This window comes from Orbicella franksi, chromosome 1, assembly GCF_964199315.1.
Source record: "Orbicella franksi chromosome 1, jaOrbFran1.1, whole genome shotgun sequence".
NCBI classification, from domain to species: Eukaryota; Metazoa; Cnidaria; class Anthozoa; order Scleractinia; family Merulinidae; genus Orbicella; species Orbicella franksi.
Window position 1 is genome coordinate 27,113,725 of NC_138145.1, and position 17,534 is coordinate 27,131,258.

Here is a 17,534-nt window from a genome sequence, read left to right on the forward strand (position 1 = left end):
CCATGCGACAGGGGTAAGCAGTACCGCACAAGAGAGATATCTGTATCCGCGGTCTGCGGAGGCTCTTGCAGCCATGCTTTAAAGGCGACTCAAAGTTGCAACACACAATGTTGCCCTGTCAATTGCGCTTGGAGCTGGAACCTGTGGGGTCCGTGCAGTGGTTGTGAGATTTCAAAGAACACGCGCACGATAAAAATTACACGGAATCCAAGTTGTGGAGGAACGGCGTGCCCCAGTCAAACAGGCCGTGAAACCATAAGTTGTGACACAGTTAAGACGTCATGTCAATATTAATGTTCTACTAATTTCGATGGTGGCTATAAATCATTGGCTTTTAATCAACTTATACGCCAATCATAACTACTAAAATTTTGTCATGTTATGTAACCAGAATGTTAAATGTTTCTAAATTCACATACATTGTAACTCTCTCTGAGGGGGACGTTGGGGGGTTCTGAACACCGCAATACCGCAAAAAAAAATTCGGCCAATACGGCATCATCGCAAATAACGTCGTAAAATACCGCAACACTTCAATCGGCCGGGTCAAAATTCAATGTCATACCGAAACCACTACTCTGTATGTCAAGTTTAGAGCAAATAACACGGAAATAGCAATTAGGAATTTGTAATTTTCGATTTAGACAAAGTAAGCAAAATAAGTAACATCCATTCGCGTCTTGGCTGATTATTAACTAAAAATAACTTACCCTTTTCCAATGGGAAACTGGAAAAGGCATCGGAAAACGTTGAAGAACTTGGAGGATAATTTTTAATACCGTCCAAAATGTTAAAAAAAAAAACGCATCCAGCAGGCGCGGAGAATACCGCAATACCGCAAACCCCAATAAAGTCCCCCTCCACTCTCTCTCTTCCAAACTCTTTTGAACAACATCACTCTCTCTCGATCACGCCCAAAAGCGGTAACAATGATTGGAGAGCGTTCCTAAGTGACGTCATCAAAATGCTAATCCTGGAAAGCTGTTCCTCCAGCACACAGTCTCAACATGTGTGTCGCTCAGGGTGTGTCGTTAAATACTGGCAGGACTGTTTTTGTTTTTTTTGCTTGTTTCTGCAAAGTGCTCCGTCCGTGATAATATGTAAAATTGTCTTAGCTGAAGTATGAGTGACGAATGGCAAATTCGAGAATTTGCGAAGCGCGCTACTAATGGCTCTTTCTGTGTGTCCGATGAATTTTTTAGGCTGTGATCCATGAACTTTCACAAATTAAACTCAAACCGTCAACCGATTAAGCTCTCTGGTTTGAGAACTACATCACATGTTGACCTAGAAACACTGCAATACTTCCAGTTTCCGGCGCGTAACGATAGCTTTTGTCGCCTTTAGAAGTTCGTCTACGTAGGTTTGGAGCGTGAAGGTTTACTCCGCTCAAGAAAACGGAGCAACGTAGCATGCAAATATATCTTACATATTTTTAGTCACCGTTGGTGCATGCCCTTTAGTGGTGTTTCTGAGTATAAAATTCATTACGCTGATAATTTGACCAGGCATTTTTATATTCAGTTTTTACAAAGAAATAACACTCAGGTAAGAAGATGCTTCTAGCTACATCGCTATTTTTTTTTAACTTTTATTTTGGGCACACAAGTACATGTTTTGAAATGTTCTTCCTGTGTAATGGAGCAAGCATCAATTACTGCGCAAATAAAGCATCAATCAACACTTAACATTATTTTCCATCAAGGCTGCAGGTCTAAGCATGTTTTTCAATCTCTGTTGTTCCAAATCCACATCAAGTGACTTCTGACCTGATTAGTGTGAATATGAAATTGTAAATCCAGACGTATGACTCTGGGTATGTTTCTTTTGGCATTTACTATTTATTATGAATTCTTATTAGTGATCAGTCCGTCATATGTTGATCTACAAAAGTAAACACTACGGCATCCAACTGAGTTTCGTCTTCGCATGCAGAACGCTTTTATCGTCTTTATAGAGCTTCAAGGTTGTCTAAATGATGTCATCATCGTAATCGCTTCCTTCTCTCCTCGATCCAAGGGGAATGGGGCGAGAATCCAACTCTCTCCATCATCGGTCTCGATTTGACTACAGATGGCGCCAGAACAAGTGGCATGGAATATTACCAAGTGTAACTCCGTAATCCTCAATGACTGATTTTGCTCTTCTTGACCTTTATCGAGACCTTTATGTAACAATTTTCTTCACTAGTGCATGAGCACTGGGTCCGAACTGGGAGTAGACGGAGAATACAGATATATATATATATATATATATATATATATATATATATATATATATATATATATATATATATATATATATATATATACGGTCCGGCTGGGTCTCTTCAGACTATTTCCAGGAGCCAATGAGTATGATGCTTAAGGCATCTTATTTGTACACTTTGGCCTGGTTTTGGGTATTCTTTTTTTCATTTACCATATAACAGTATCAGTCAGTATTGATTCTTAGAATTCCGTGGATAACGTCAGGCGGGGATTATGACGCCTTTCTCAGGTCTGAAATAAACTCGAATAAACTGGCGAAAATGCAGCACTAACATTTGATGCGTCGGCATTTTAAATTCCCTAGGCCTGGTTAATTACTGAAACTAATAAAGAAGTGTTTCACTTTCCTGTCGACACAGCATAAGCATTTTTCTGTTGTTTTAATATTGTTCGACTGGAGGTTTTGCGACTGATCCGATTAAAATTTAATATGCTCTGACAAGGCAAGGAACAAAAGTAATGACAAAACGTAGCTTAGCTCTTCAAATGTAGCGAGAAACTTCCACGATCGTTAGTAAATTCCGAAAGTGGTAGCCTCTTGTCTTTCGTCCGTCGGTACGACGATGACCACGAGTCATACCGGGACAGGGGTGGCTGGGCTCTGTGGCTGCGGGTGGCTTGTTTAACCGATCTGCGGCCGCAAGGTTTTCCTGTAGTGTGGACAGGGGAACAGGAGATGCATGGCGGCGACAGGAGCGGGTTTTCTAGGCAACGATGCTCGGCCGCAGCGATCTTGTTGCAGTGTGACAACAGGTTTTTCCGCTCTGAACTCTAAAAGGGGGAAACGGGTGTCGAGGGGCCTAACTAGCTGGAAACTTGTGCGCTTGACCCTATGAAATTAACTCCACTCGGGAATTAGCTCGAAGCAACTCCGCGCTTGCTGCGGGCGAGGAACTTGTCACCGGTTCCAAAATACCGTTGGTTCTGCTACAAGTGGAAATACGAACACTCGTAGAACTTGGACTTTACTCGTTTATTCTTCTGTCTTCAACTTCGACGTGGTAAATCGTCGAGATGTAAATTGAATTACAATGATAAGAGCACTTTACTTATACTAGCGAGAACAAGATTGCATCATCCTAGGTACAATTGACAGACAGCTGAATAAAGTCAGCTTGAAAGCTGAACTGAGTAGCTTGAATAAACTCAACTGCATTACGATAATACGTCAGATTATCGTTGATGGCGTTGAAGAAATTTTGGAACAAGACTGCAGGCAATAAAGCTTTATATGACACATAGAACTTCTTGACCTTCTTGCAGAAATGTTATTAGTATCGAACACACAGCCAGTGCCGAGTTTGTTGCTTTTTGACTAGTTTTGCCGTTTCGGAGAAAGGAAAAATTTTCCTGTACGGTCTAGGCGTGTTTACAAATTTTCAACACCCAAAATTATATTCTTTTTAAAATCCCAGCCTCAAGTTTATTTTAAAAATATTCTTAGAATTAAAAATAAAAGAGTGTAGAGTGTTTCATATGACGTCTTCGTGACCATGTTGGTGTTCCCAAAGTCACAATAAAATCCTTGTAGCCCATGTTAGACCTGTCGGCACTCCTGAAGATTCTTACTAGAGGAATAACCTTTCATTATTATTACAACTCACACGGTAACGTTTTTCCAACGGACTTGGTGCAGGGCGTTTCCGCGATCAATACTGACAGAAAATTGTGGCAAACTGTCTGTATAATTATGTCAATTATATAGTCCATTGGTCGCTACGCGTGCCAGGCACACTCATGTTCTAAAAGTCCAGCGTGTTCTCGCCACGTCTAACATTTACTTTGATATATTTTAGAATGTATATTTTTCATACCCAGGCTGGATAGTCATATTTCTGTCGACTTAAAAAATATTATTGTGTACATTCTTGTATACATTTATGTCATTTAAGACATAACATAACATAACGTGTGAATAGTTCGTATAGTGGGATCGTCCGGATGAGTGTAGTTCTTAAAAGAACTGTTCTCGGTGACTGACGTTTCGACAACCTGAGCGGAAGTCATCTTCAGAGTCTGAAGATGACTTCCGCTCAGGTTGTCGAAACGTCAGTCACCGAGAACAGTTCTTTTAAGAACTACACTCATCCGGACGATCGCACTATACGAACTACTGATACTCCTGGGCTCAAACCATTTCCTGTATAACGTGTGAAACCATACATTTATCGGGGAGCTTTCACAAAGTCAAGTCCGGCGGTACCTGGTATGCGCGGCGCGGGTAATACGTGGACGTTTGTGTAAAGCACGTTTGAAAACGCGTTTACTAGTTTTCACTTATGATGCGGTGCGCTGCTCTAATTCTGGCACTGGGAGTCATCGCAGTCGTCTTGACGCCTTCAAACGCTTGGCGGAGACCACGGAGAAGGCGCTGTCCGGTTAGGCACTGTACGGTTAGCAGTTGGACCTCATGGAGTTTGTGTACTCGATCGTGCGGCGGTGGATCAACCACACGTACGCGGAGAAAAACTGCCAGCGAGTCTTGTGGAGGAGGATGCCCCTACCATTTTAAGGAAACGAAATTATGCAACACAAAATGCTGTCCTGTGAACTGTCTTTATACGTGGAGCTCGTGGAACAAGTGTACGGGATGTGGGACATCCACACAGTCGCGGTCACCGAATATCAAAAGACAAAGTTCTTGCAACGGACGAGCTTGCCCCGCAAAGCAAACGCGGTCTTGCAATACCAGAGTGTAAGTACAATAGATACTGTATTTGCATATGTTTATCTTAGCTTCTTAAAATGGCTCGATGAATTGAAGTTTTTATAAACTATTCTTTTATCAGATTATTTACCCTGTCCCAGGCTCAGATTATTTTACAAAAGCAAGAGATTTGACAAAAGTAACGACAAAACGTAGTGTAGCGAAAAACGTCCACTTTTATTAGAAAATTCCACTGGTTTTTCGTCCGTCGGTACGACGATGATTACGCGTCACCCTGGGGTAGAGGTGACTGGGCTCTGCCGCTGCGGGTGGCTTTCCCAACCAATCTGCGCGCCGCGGCCGGAAGGTTTTCTTGTAGCTAGTGTAGACAGGAGAACAGGAGATGCATGGCAGGAGGCTTCGATATTCGGTTGTCAACATACCCGTGTTGAGCCAAAAAAAACGTCTGTGTAATAGAGTGTTTTCATGTGACGTTATAGCAGCCATGTTGGTGTTGCCAAACAATAAAGTCCTACTAGTTCCTGTTTCCGCCGCTCCGTCGTGTCTGCGGAGCAGCGCGGGCTCCTTTCCCGAACAGCGGCTGGTAATTGGGCCTGCTCCTGTTAGACCTGTCGGTATTCCTCCAAAACCAAAAAACCGGATATTTCAAACGCAAAAACCGAAAATCCAATCTAAAAAATATGACCGATTGCTTCTATGATAAGCCTCCTGCCCAGAGGCTCTTTGGTGACGAGCCAAAAGACAGTCTGCGTTGGAGGCTACTCTATGATAGACAGACACATGTACATTTCTTCTAGCGACACTTTATCCTATGTTATGTGGTGGCGTGAGGACATTCGATATCAAATCACAACATATTTTAAAACGCGGGAAAGCACCGCTTAAAGAGCTTTCTTGGAACGCGGAGTCAATTGTATTGTGACTGGCGCGTAACTTAGATACACGAAAACTCGTTCCATTCGATTCATGATGCGGTGGGCTGTTGTAGCTCTAGCGATAGGGACTATCCTTGTTGTTTTGACGCCTTCAAACGCGTGGTGGAGTAGTCGGCGAAGACGAAGCTGTTCCCCCGTCAACTGCAGGGTGAGCGCCTGGAGCACTTGGAATACATGCACTCGATCGTGCGGCGGTGGGTTAACTTCGCGCACGCGGACAAAAACGACCACGGAGTCTTGTGGAGGGGGTTGCTATTACCATTTGCTAGAAACGAAAATATGCAATACAGACTGCTGTCCTTTCAACTGTGTTTACACGTGGAGTGCGTGGAGTAAGTGTGCTACATGTGGAAACTCTACTCAGTACCGGTCGCCGAATATCATAATACAAAGTTCCTGCAACGGAACGTGTCCTGTGAATGAAACACGGTCTTGCAACACTTCAGTGTAAGTACAACTGACGTTTGTTAACGTTTGTAATGCCGTCCATTTGTATGTGTTGATACCTAGCTTGATAAGATCCAGTGAAGTTTAGTGTTTCGAAATATTTAGTTATCTCATCAGTTGTAAAACCAGTCGTAACTATTAAGAGCTAATGTAATTTGTTCACAGAAGACGTAGGTTGGAAAATTTCTGTGTTAAACGAACTTTCGGTTGCGCAAAACAAGTACTGACATGATTCCCTTTTTTTTTTCTTTTTCGCTAATGGAAGAGAGCATTTAATTATTAACCTGTCAAGTACGAAATAACACCTAGGCTGTTTTTAAAAATTGTCACAGCAAGTTTTTCTTTTCTGCTCAATCTTTGCGGGTTTTCAGGGGCAGCAAAATTCTCAAGTACGGAATTTGTGCGCAAACCCTTCAAACTGATACACAAATTAAATGTAATCCAACCGTCAACCGATTAAGCTCCCTGGTTTGAAAACTTCATCACATGTTGACCTAGAATCATTGCAATGCTTCCAGTTTCCGGCGTGTAACGATAGCGTTTATTGCCTTTAGAAGTTCGTCTACGTGGGTTTGGAGCGTGAAGGTTTACTCCGCTCAAAAAAACGGAGCAACGTAGTATGGAAATATATCTTACATATTTTTAGACACCGTTGGTGCACGCCCTTTAGTGACTTCTTAAGGGCCTTTCTGAGTATAAAATTCATAGCATTGGTAATTAGATCAGGCATTGCTGTCAACCAACGCGCCGGTTCTGAAACGGGAGGTAAGTAAAAGCTACAACGTGTGAGTTTTTATGCACAGTTTTACAAAGAAACAACACTCAAGTAAGAAGATATTTCTAGCTACATCGCTATTTTTTAAATTTTTTATTCTGGGCACACAAGTACATGTTTTGAAATGTTCTTCCTGTGTAAGGGAGCAATCATCAGTTACTGCGCAAATAACGCATCAATCGACACTTAACGTTAGTTTCCATTAAGACTGCAGGTCTAAACATGTCTGCCAATCTCTCTTGTTCAAAATCTACGTCAAATGACTTCTGACCTGATTAGTGATCATTCCGTCATATGTTGATCTACAAAAGTAAACACTACGACATCGATGCCGATTTCGTCTTCGCATGCAGAACGCTTTTGCCGTCTTTATGGAGCTTCAAGGTTGCCTGAATGATGTCATCACCGTTATCGCTTCATTCTCTCCGCGATCCAAGGGGAATAGGACGAGAACCCAACTTTCTCCATGATCGGTCTCGATTTGACTATAGATGGTGCTTGAACAATTGGCATGGAATATTTTCAAGTGTAATCTTCGATGATTGATTTTTCTCTACTTGACCTTCATCTAACAATTTTCTTCACTAGCGCATGAACACTGGGTTTGAACTGGGAGTTGGATTGAATAAACTCAACTGCATTATGAGTAAAGCCAGCTCGAAGCCTAGATAAATTCACCTGACGAATGGCGATCTCAACAAAGCTAGTTTCTAATGTACATCTGCTATTTGCATTCTTAGCCTAAGAAGCTGTATAAATCAGCTGAGGTTTTCTTTCACTGAATCATTTCAGTTTATTCGGTACTTTCAGTCTATGATCTTAAGTTTGCTGAAAGTACCATATTTAGTGTACTTTTTGTACAGGTTTCCAGGAAAAAGATAACTTCTAAAATACCAAAAATCCTACTTTTGTATTATTGCAGTCCACGTGAACATTAAACCTTATTAAACCTGCAATTTCTCATATCAGTAGCCACTACGCAGACATACCTGTGTTGAGCTAAAAGAAAGTTTGTGTAATACACTCTTTCCTCTACAAGAATATTGTTTTGCCGGCCCAGACTGAATATTCTTATTTTTCTGGCGATTTTAGGCTGAAAATATTCTAGTGTATAATCTTAGAGTAGATAAAGGAATACAAAGTTGACTTTGCCTATAAAACGTCAGATTATCGTTGATGGCGTTGAACTAATTTTGGAGCAAGACTGCAGGCAATAAAGCTTGATATGACGGATGTAACTTCTTGACTTTCTTGCAGAAATGTTATTAGTGTCGAACACACAGCCAGTGCTGAGTTTGTTGTTTATTAACTAGTTTTGCCGTTTCGAAGAAAGGAAGAATTTTCCTGTACGGTCTAGCCGTATTTACAAATTTTCAACACACAAAATTATATTCTTTTTAACATCCCAGCCTCGAGTTTATTTTAAAAACATTCTTAGAATTAACAATAAAAGAGTGTAGAGTGTTTCATATGTCATTGTGGCCATGTTGGTGTTCCCAAAGTCACAATAAAATCCTTGTAGCTCAAGTTAGACCTGTCGGTATTCCTGCAGATTCTTACTAGAGGAATAACCTTTCATTATTACAACTCACACGGTAACGTTTTTCCAACGGACTTGGTGTGGCGCGTGTTCTCACCGCGTCTAACATATACTATGATATATTTTAGAATGTATATTTTTCATACCCAGGCTGGATAGTCATATTTCTGTCGACTTAAAAAGTATTATTGTGTACATTCTTGTATACATGTATGTCAGTTAAATAAAACAGATGTGACCAGGAAATGAACTTTGCGCATCTGCTTTGGCATAAAAATAAACGCGTGATTTAAATATATAATTCGATATTATTTTAATGTATTTTATTTTCCATGAACACAAAAAAATATGTTCTTAATAATATTTCGGCCTTGCGTACATTATTAAATTAAATTTCGGTAATTTCAGCTTCAATATTCTTACATAAAGAGATTCCTATAAAACAAAAAGAGTGTAACCACTAGCACATGTATCACGTGCGCGTTGTGCTGTGAGCTCTTCACCACACTGACTTGTGTCTGGAGAAGCTCTTTCTCTTGTTGCGGTGGCGTGAGGACACTCGATATCATAACATAACGTGTGAAACCATACATCCATCGGGGAGCTTTGACAAAGTCAAGTCCGGCGGTACCTGGTATGCACGGCGCGGGTAATACGTGGACGTTTGTGTAAAGCACGTTTGAAAACGCGTTTACTTTTCACTTATGACGCGGTGTGCTGCTCTAATTCTGGCACTGGGAGTCATCGCAGTCGTCTTGACACCTTCAAACGCTTGGCGGAGAAGGCGGAGAAGGCGCTGTCCGGTTAGGCACTGTACGGTTAGCAGTTGGACCTCATGGAGTTTGTGTACTCGATCGTGTGGCGGTGGATCAACCACACGTACGCGGAGAAAAACTGCCAGCGAGTCTTGTGGAGGAGGATGCCCCTACCATTTTAAGGAAACGAAATTATGCAACACAAAATGCTGTCCTGTGAACTGTGTTTATACGTGGAGCTCGTGGAGCAAGTGTACGGATGTGGGACATCCACACAGTCGCGGTCACCGAGTATCAAAAGACAAAGTTCTTGCAACGGACGAGCTTGCCCCGCAAAGCAAACGCGGTCTTGCAATACTGGGGTGTAAGTACAATAGATACTGTATTTGCAAGTGTTTATATTAGCATCTTAGAATGACTCGATGAAGTGAAGTGTTTATAAAATATTCTTTTATCAGATTATTTAGCCTGTCCCAGGCTCAGATTATTTTAAAAGCATCCCGGGGTGTACTGACAACTAGAAACCCTTAATTTGCTTCCCGGCTGCAAGACGTATGCGTGATATTTCTGTATTTTGCTAATGCTTGTGGTTATTTTAAGTCCTCATCTTGCACGTGGCAAAAAGTGACCGGATTAATACTTTCGGGGCGAATTAAAGACTGGCTTTTAAGTTTATGTTATTTTTGACTCTTGGCGGGTGTCCTGGGACAACAGATTCGTACATATGGTGTCTTAAATGGTACATTAGGAGAAAAAAAGAAAAAAATCCTGTCTTGATCAGGGATTAACTACGGGGTCTTACTCTAATTACAATCCATCTCATATCGTATAAAAATTTGTTTCACTTCTTTTGTGTGAGAACTGTACTTATCTAATGACATCTGTTGATCTGCAACTAGATAGGAGTTTTCTGCAAACATCGCGAAATTCTTCCAACTTCCGATTTTGAATGCGGATTGCGTTTCTCAGTGTTTTTTGTTGCGTTGTTTTCATATAGAAACGACTGGAGGTTGTGCTAAAAGCAATAAACTTCCTGCACCTTGCGCTGCAGCAACGAAAAAAAAAAAAAAAAAAAAAAAAAACGCAGACACAGAAAAAAAAAACATTGCCGAGGGTGACAAAATTTAAGCGCCCCGGCTTAAAGACAAATCCTTGAGAAGATAAATACAATAGAAAACCTTTGTTTGGATAATTCTAATGCCGACCTTTAACTTCAAGCCGCTTCATTACGTTAGGAGGACGGAGATGGGGCGCAATGTTTCTTGTCGCCGTTTGGCGAATTATAGTGACGTTGCGTGACACCAAAATAGTTACTTCGATCCGAATTACCTCTATATAGGAGACAAAAAAACGCGCGACGATCGCGAAAGCAGGGCGAAACCATGTGGTGCCGACCGAAGGCTCGAGAAACTACATGAAATGAGATGCGAGAAACATTTGGACCAAGAATGAGCACCATTAGTCGATAATCCACTGAGTGTTTTAACTGTCGACACAACTGTCGACACAGCTTAACGCTTTCTTGAGAAGGTATCACTGTTGCTAAATTAATATTGTCCAATGTGGACGGCTTGACCGTCGGAAAAGCATTTGGAACAAACTCTGAGTGTAACGAGATCGAGATGAAGTGTTCAGGGTGTACTTCCAGTTTTACTTGGTAACTATGGAAACCTATTCTGTTTACATTGTAAACTTCAAAAGAGTCAAAATGAACAATAACTGTTCTGTGAACAATTACATAGTGGGCCTACTACCTTTATGCTCACTGGCAGAGAGCGTTGGCGCTTGCATCCAAAATGGATTGTCATATCTGCGGTGAAGTAAATTTTTTGCCAAAGAAAATAAAGGTTCTTTGGTGGACGGGGGGAAAGGGAATGGGGAAAGGGAATGCTCACGGTGAACGCTCCAAAACGCGACAGAAATATGCTTCGGAGAGCACCGATATACAGTAATATATATTTTCATATGATGTTACGCATGCGTGCCACGCGATGTCATAAGCGATTACTGAAGAGTAATAGCTAAATTTAACCCTGCGCTCAATGCGCCAAAGAAAAAGACACAAAGCAATTTAGTTCGAAATGATAAATTTTTGTGTTTAATGTATAACAAATTCGAAGCCTACTGCTTAAGTGTTCTTTGGTGTGAAAATGGGAAGGCCGAAGTGGCGTGGTGTTCAAGTAACAAGTTGAATGAACAATAGAGAGCTAGACAGCAGTCCTTCAGATATAATAGATGTATTTTGACAAGCAGACTTGTAATACGCCACACATACATTATGCGTCTGCAAAAATAAAGAAGAAAAATCACAACTTCAGCAAAAAGCAACGTCAACAAAGCAAGTCATCTCAAAGACGCACGGACGAAATTCAATTGAGACTTCTCAATGTACAAAACAAAAGAAGTTTTTGTTTCTGTTAGCTACTTTGTAGCCAGGATGGCCACAAAATCAGAGAGGTGGAAAGAAACTCAAATCTGGACTTCTTCTGATGCTTCTGTATTCCATGTAGAAAATTTATGCTTCGGGAAATTGCCCTGTTGCACGTTTTAGAAGCATTTGCAAGAAATTTTAGACGGCCTTCGTTTTTGACGTATTTTAAAAAAATACTTTTTTTTCTGCCTTCTTACATAAACACAGCCAACCCTAATAATTTCCCATAAACTTCCATATACTCTGCAAATCAAACACAAGTTTCGCTGAAAATTGTAAGATCTGAAATAACTGTGAAATGTGTTGCAGTAGTACGGTTAGTTGGGAAACATTGCGAAGAACGGCAAGAAGACGCCTGGAAACTGGAGGATAGGAACCACTTAAAACAAAATGTAGCGAGCTTCAGTGAATAGGACAAATTTAACAAAGGATGTGATAATGATTTCGAATTCGGAACAAAATCTTTTCCACGTATTTGTTGTCTTCAGTCATCTCTCGTCAGATCGCTATTTGCTGTAAATTTTAAGTTTCAGGATGTTTTGTTCCTAACCTTTTTGCATGGTCTAATTTATAGTCTTATTCGTAATAGCAAAATTTCGGTTCCTCTTTGATGCGTAAGGTGCTATATGTTTTTAAAATATTTTAAGTTGTTTTTGGTATGAATTTTCGCACGCGACCAGATTACCATATTTAGTAACCACGAGTAGCAAGCTAACCAAAAAGGAAAGAATGCAGAAAGCTGCGAAAGTCAGTGATGCTACCGTCATATAAGTCATTGAGATAAAATCTAATCTAAGCCGTAGTGTGCTATTTTGCGGTCACTCTCTCCAAGAACCACGAGGAATCTTTTTTTAATAGCTTTTCTTTTGTGTACCGTAACTGGTCTTTCCGTAGCGCGTAGAAATCAGGGAGGCGGTAGAAAAAGATCTTGCACTCCCCAAAATTGTGTCGTCCATGAATGGATCACATTCAAAAAGTGTTCAAAGCCACGCGGTGGGGGATATTTAGTTCAACGGAGGAGAATAAACAAAAACCAAGTTGTGGTGGTAAGGCTTGTCCGTATTACTACACTCCTAAACGTCGTCGACGTGTTTCATGTAACACTCAATGCTGTCCTGTTCACTGCTTGCGGAAGTGGAATTCCTGGAGTCCGTGCCAGGGTTGCATTGTTTCCCAACAAACTAGAACGATGCCTATTACACGAAAACCCAAGTGCGGCGGAACAGCGTGTCCGAAGACATGGAAGGAAACGCGAAGCTGTAATACTGGAAAGTAAGTTGTCAGGTTTTTCTTTACTTATTTGCTTTCCTAAGAAGTTCCTTTGAGCAGAATCGATCCTCTATACTCTTATCTTCTTACTCTTCGATCGTCGTCAATTTTTAAGTGCCTGTTTGATGACTTGCAAATTACACGGTAACAGTTCAAAAGGCTTTGCTTTTTTTATTCAGAAGCTTCTTTCGGCCACAGTTTGATTTCATCGATGAGAAATTGACGATTGAAAGCAAGCAACTAAAGAATACTATGTGTTTTGAAAGGAGCAACATTTTGTCGTCTTTAATTTATGAAGTAGAACTCGTCTATTCTTTCAAAGGTCTTCCCTAAACTCCAGAGTGAGTCTGTGGTCAGCGACATAATTTCCTCTTAATTCTCTCTCAACACACGCTCTTTGTGTGAGCAGGGCGTAAAATCCCCTGTCGAGGGTCTGATCCAGGATCCTTGAGGTAAAGACAGCGGACACAAGCGAAACAATAAGGCGACCTGGAGATACTGAGGAGAAAAAGGTCACGTGCTGTCCCTTACGTCCCCTCCCTAACACTTTCTTCGTTTTCCCGTTCACTTTCTATTTTCCACCCTCTTACTTTCTTTCATTTGTTAGTCCATTCGAGAACTGGAACAAGCCTCTGCCTGACATCTTGTGGTAAAGTTAAGAGGAACTCCGAGAATTTAACCTTTTAGCACGAAAATGACCATTGACTGCGTTCCATCTGAGTGGTGAAACTTAACGAGAACTCTAGTATTCAGTTTCTCTTTCCCTTTGTTGTCCGTATTGACACATGATTATCCCTCTTTCCCGCTCGCTTGCGTTTCTACCATTGAACAAACCTTTTATTCGTTTCTCGCTCAGCTAGACAGCCGGGCGCGCGCTTCTGCCCGCGTTTTGAGTAGAGTGAAAATAAACAACGATTGCATTTTGTGTAAATAGTGAAACTCACTACCAACTCCATTATTCATATCCATAAGACTCTTTCGCTGTTTAAAATGCCTCAAAGGTGTTTCATTTCCAGCAAAACTTTCGAAAAACTTAATAAAAATAGCTATTTGATTGCGAAACTAATCATACATCTTCGGGTAATGAATAAAATTAAGGCAATGTGCGAAAAAGCTTAAGTAAAAAAGATACGCGTTAAGTGGGCACGATATTGTTGTACCATTTATTCAGTTTCAAATTCCAAATGTATTTGCTAAGATTAATGATTTAAAATACAATTGGACCATACACTTGAGCGATTTCTGACTATATTTAGTGATCATACTGGTTAAGGACACACCATTAATCTACCTCCAGGTTACCGGGTGTCAAAACGAAACAGGAGAAGCAAATTGTGAAATGATGTTTTTAAACAGAGAAGTCTGGAACAAGTTAAAATCAATTTAATTTCCTTCGCGATTTGATAGACTATTTTCCTCACCCGCATGGGGGCAAATTCGTACTTGTTGAGGCATGTAAAAAGGAAAACCATTTAACGAATATAAAAGCGACTGCTACTTTCTTCGGAGGTCACTAAGAATTTTTCCGCCTAGCGCTCTTCTTTGGTCATTTGTCGCAAGCATGAAGAACTTAGTTTTGGTCCTTCTGCTGATCTTTACCGCTTTTGTAATCCCTGATTGTAATTCTTGGCGGCGAGGACGACGAAGACGACGCTGGTACAGCCAAGATTGTGTTATTTACTACTGGACCGATTTCGGAAGCTGCTCCAAGACTTGCGGTTGGGGATATAAGTGCTGGTTGAAGCATGTCCGATTTAACGCAAGTTATGGTGGTACACCGTGTCCAGCTGCCAGCAGTCCCCAACGAAATTGGACTTCTTCCTGTTATATTCGATGCTGTCCTGTTAACTGTTCAGTGTGATCTTGGAACTCGCAGAGTCCGTGCTAGGGTTGCGGCACATCGCAACAAACCCGAACGATGAGTATCACCCAATTCGGTGAATGAGGAGGATCATTGTGTCCGACTGGATGGCATGAAACACGAAGCTGTAAACTGGAGTGTTAGTTGCAAATTGTGTTTCTCTTACATCCGCTTCTAAGACGTTTCATTGAGCAGTTTCGACCCTTTGTTTTACTGCGTTCCCATCATCGCGCGTCCGTTTTTCCTCCTTCACGTTTTATCTGCGCATTCTTCGCTTTCACTCGGCCATGCAGAACAGAAACAACTGAGTAGTCATAAAGGGTTACTGGAGGGCGTTTATCACACAAACACACAAGCTATACGAGCAGCATTTAAATGGGGGTGCTAATAATTAACAAAATGACGCAAAGGAAAATGGCGAACAGTGAAGCCAAACTCTCTAAAATGCCCTGAGAGATGAATATAGTACAAGCTTTACTTACAAACTGAGTGTTAATTTTGTTATCTTCTACGAATAGCAATTTAAAGACTTCGTTCATCTGAGTCTCTCAATAGGAAAGGAAATTTTATTTGAAGGACCACACCAGAAAACAGCCGGTGTTTAGGGGTGCCAATTGATAATAAGTGAACTGACGTTTTGAGCGTTCTCCCATCGTCGTAGCAAATGAGGCAATTGCTAGTCACGTGTCTTTGAGGTCTTGCATGTCAAGACAATTCAGCAACTTGATAATATCAAATACCTTGGTGATTTTTTGTTGTTGCATTTTCGAAACTTGAATGTTTTCGCGAGTCTACTTGAATGTCTCGTTTTTCAAGAGAAATGGATATTAGTTTTAATCACCCATCGGGAAAGAACTCAAAGGAAGAGCTACAATGATAAATAAGCAAAATTTACAACGAGCGATCCTTCAGAAAATACCAGAGAAGGTTATGAAAACGTTTTGATTGAGAGGTCGCAACTATTTAGAGGATTGCTGAAGTTGGTTTGCGAAGTTATGATTAATATTTATCACAAATAGTTATCGTAAATACGAAGGTGTTCGAGTAAACATTCAGTACGCTGATTCAGGATTGAAAAACAGTTGCAAAATAGCAATTTTAGAATGTAACCAACTGGAGGCGATTTATCAGAAACGTTGTCGATCGAGTCATATTTATTGCAAATCTCATGCAGCAGCGAAACGTTATAATTTATGTTAAGGAAGTAAAATCCGAATTTTTCTCGTCTGGTAAAATAGCGCATGAACAAAAATTTGTTACGACTTTTTTTTTTTTTTTTACAACGAGAAAATTTAAGCAGAAAAGAACAAAAAAATTGAGCCAGTGATTCTCACATTTCGTTCTTTTAAGCTCGTTCATAGACCCGCTTACACCTTGTTACAGCTTTGCTTATTTGCACATTTTTGCTCTTCGCGTGACACAGTGGAGGATTCCAAGAATTTAACCCCGGAAGGACAGATCAGCACTGGCTGAATTCCATCTGAAAGCGAAACAGTTAGTTAACGAGACTTTTTGTTTGTAGAGGAAACTCCGCGACTACAAGCAATACCAAGTAAAATCACTTTAAAACTAGTCAACCTATTCGTGAAAAAAACAGATTGGATATCACCAGTAAACGGAGGAAATTAGCGCGATTACTTACGGAACGGGTCAGACGCGACGCGTGCGAGGATATCGCTGTATGTTTATTCAGGAACAAAATCCGCACGTATTCGTAGCTTAATGATGAAAACGATGTCAGAAGTACATCGTGGCTGGTACAACATCCTGTGGTACAACCCTCCTTTTAGCAAGAACACCAACACCAACATCGGACACAAATTCCTCGCCCTAATAGATAAGCACTTTCCGAAAGATCACAAGTTAAGAAAGATCTTTAACCGAAACACCATTAAGATCAGCTACAGCTGCATGAACAACACAAAACAAATAATCGACAGCCATAACAAACGCATCCTAACTGCATCTAAGCCGACTGATAACACCGCCGCCGCCGCTACCATCAACAACAAAAAGTCATGTAACTGCCGACAATAGAACGCATGCCCGCTCGACGGAAACTGCCTACAATCATCTGTAATCTACCAAGCCACCGTAACACGCAAAGACAACAACACGGCAGAAACGTACATTGGACTCACAGAGAGCGACTTCAAAACTAGATACAGAAACCACACCGCATCATTCCGCCACGCTAAACACAGAAACTCGACCGAACTCAGCAAGCACATCTGGACCCTCAAAGACAATAACATCGAACACTTTATTTCCTGGCGCATTCTCTCATCACACTCGCCGTATAACAGCTCAAGCAAAAGATGTAACCTTTGCCTTAAAGAAAAATTCCTTATCATCTGCCAACCCGAGCTATCAACACTTAACAAACGTAATGAACTCGTATCATCTTGCCGCCACAGAAACAAAGCCCTCCTACGAAACAACTAACCCGTTAAATTTCGCGCTGCATATATTATGTAAATTATATTGTATATAAACGGTGGTAAAGATTGTTCTTATTAAATCCCCTGATGAGTGGGCAACCACGAAATAGGCTTGTAGGGATGAACTTGTAGTTTATTTGTG

General features: G+C 40.9%; 1 protein-coding gene across 3 annotated transcripts in view; it reads left to right on the plus strand.

Moving 5' to 3' along the window:
• LOC145500136 (protocadherin Fat 4-like) overlaps positions 1 to 17,534 on the plus strand; it is a 71,600-nt gene that overhangs the window by 4,985 nt on the left and 49,081 nt on the right. The window contains exon 1 of one of the 3 annotated variants that reach the window (XM_081479678.1): positions 4,319 to 4,965. The exons of 1 other annotated variant lie outside the window; for it this stretch is intronic. In XM_081479678.1, the coding sequence (XP_081335804.1) occupies positions 4,550 to 4,965 (416 nt within the window). In that variant the 5' untranslated portion in view covers positions 4,319 to 4,549. Of the gene's footprint in view, positions 1 to 4,318; positions 4,966 to 5,041; positions 6,321 to 17,534 lie in introns of those variants that run through there. One more of the 3 variants, XM_081479668.1, reaches the window with a different exon arrangement.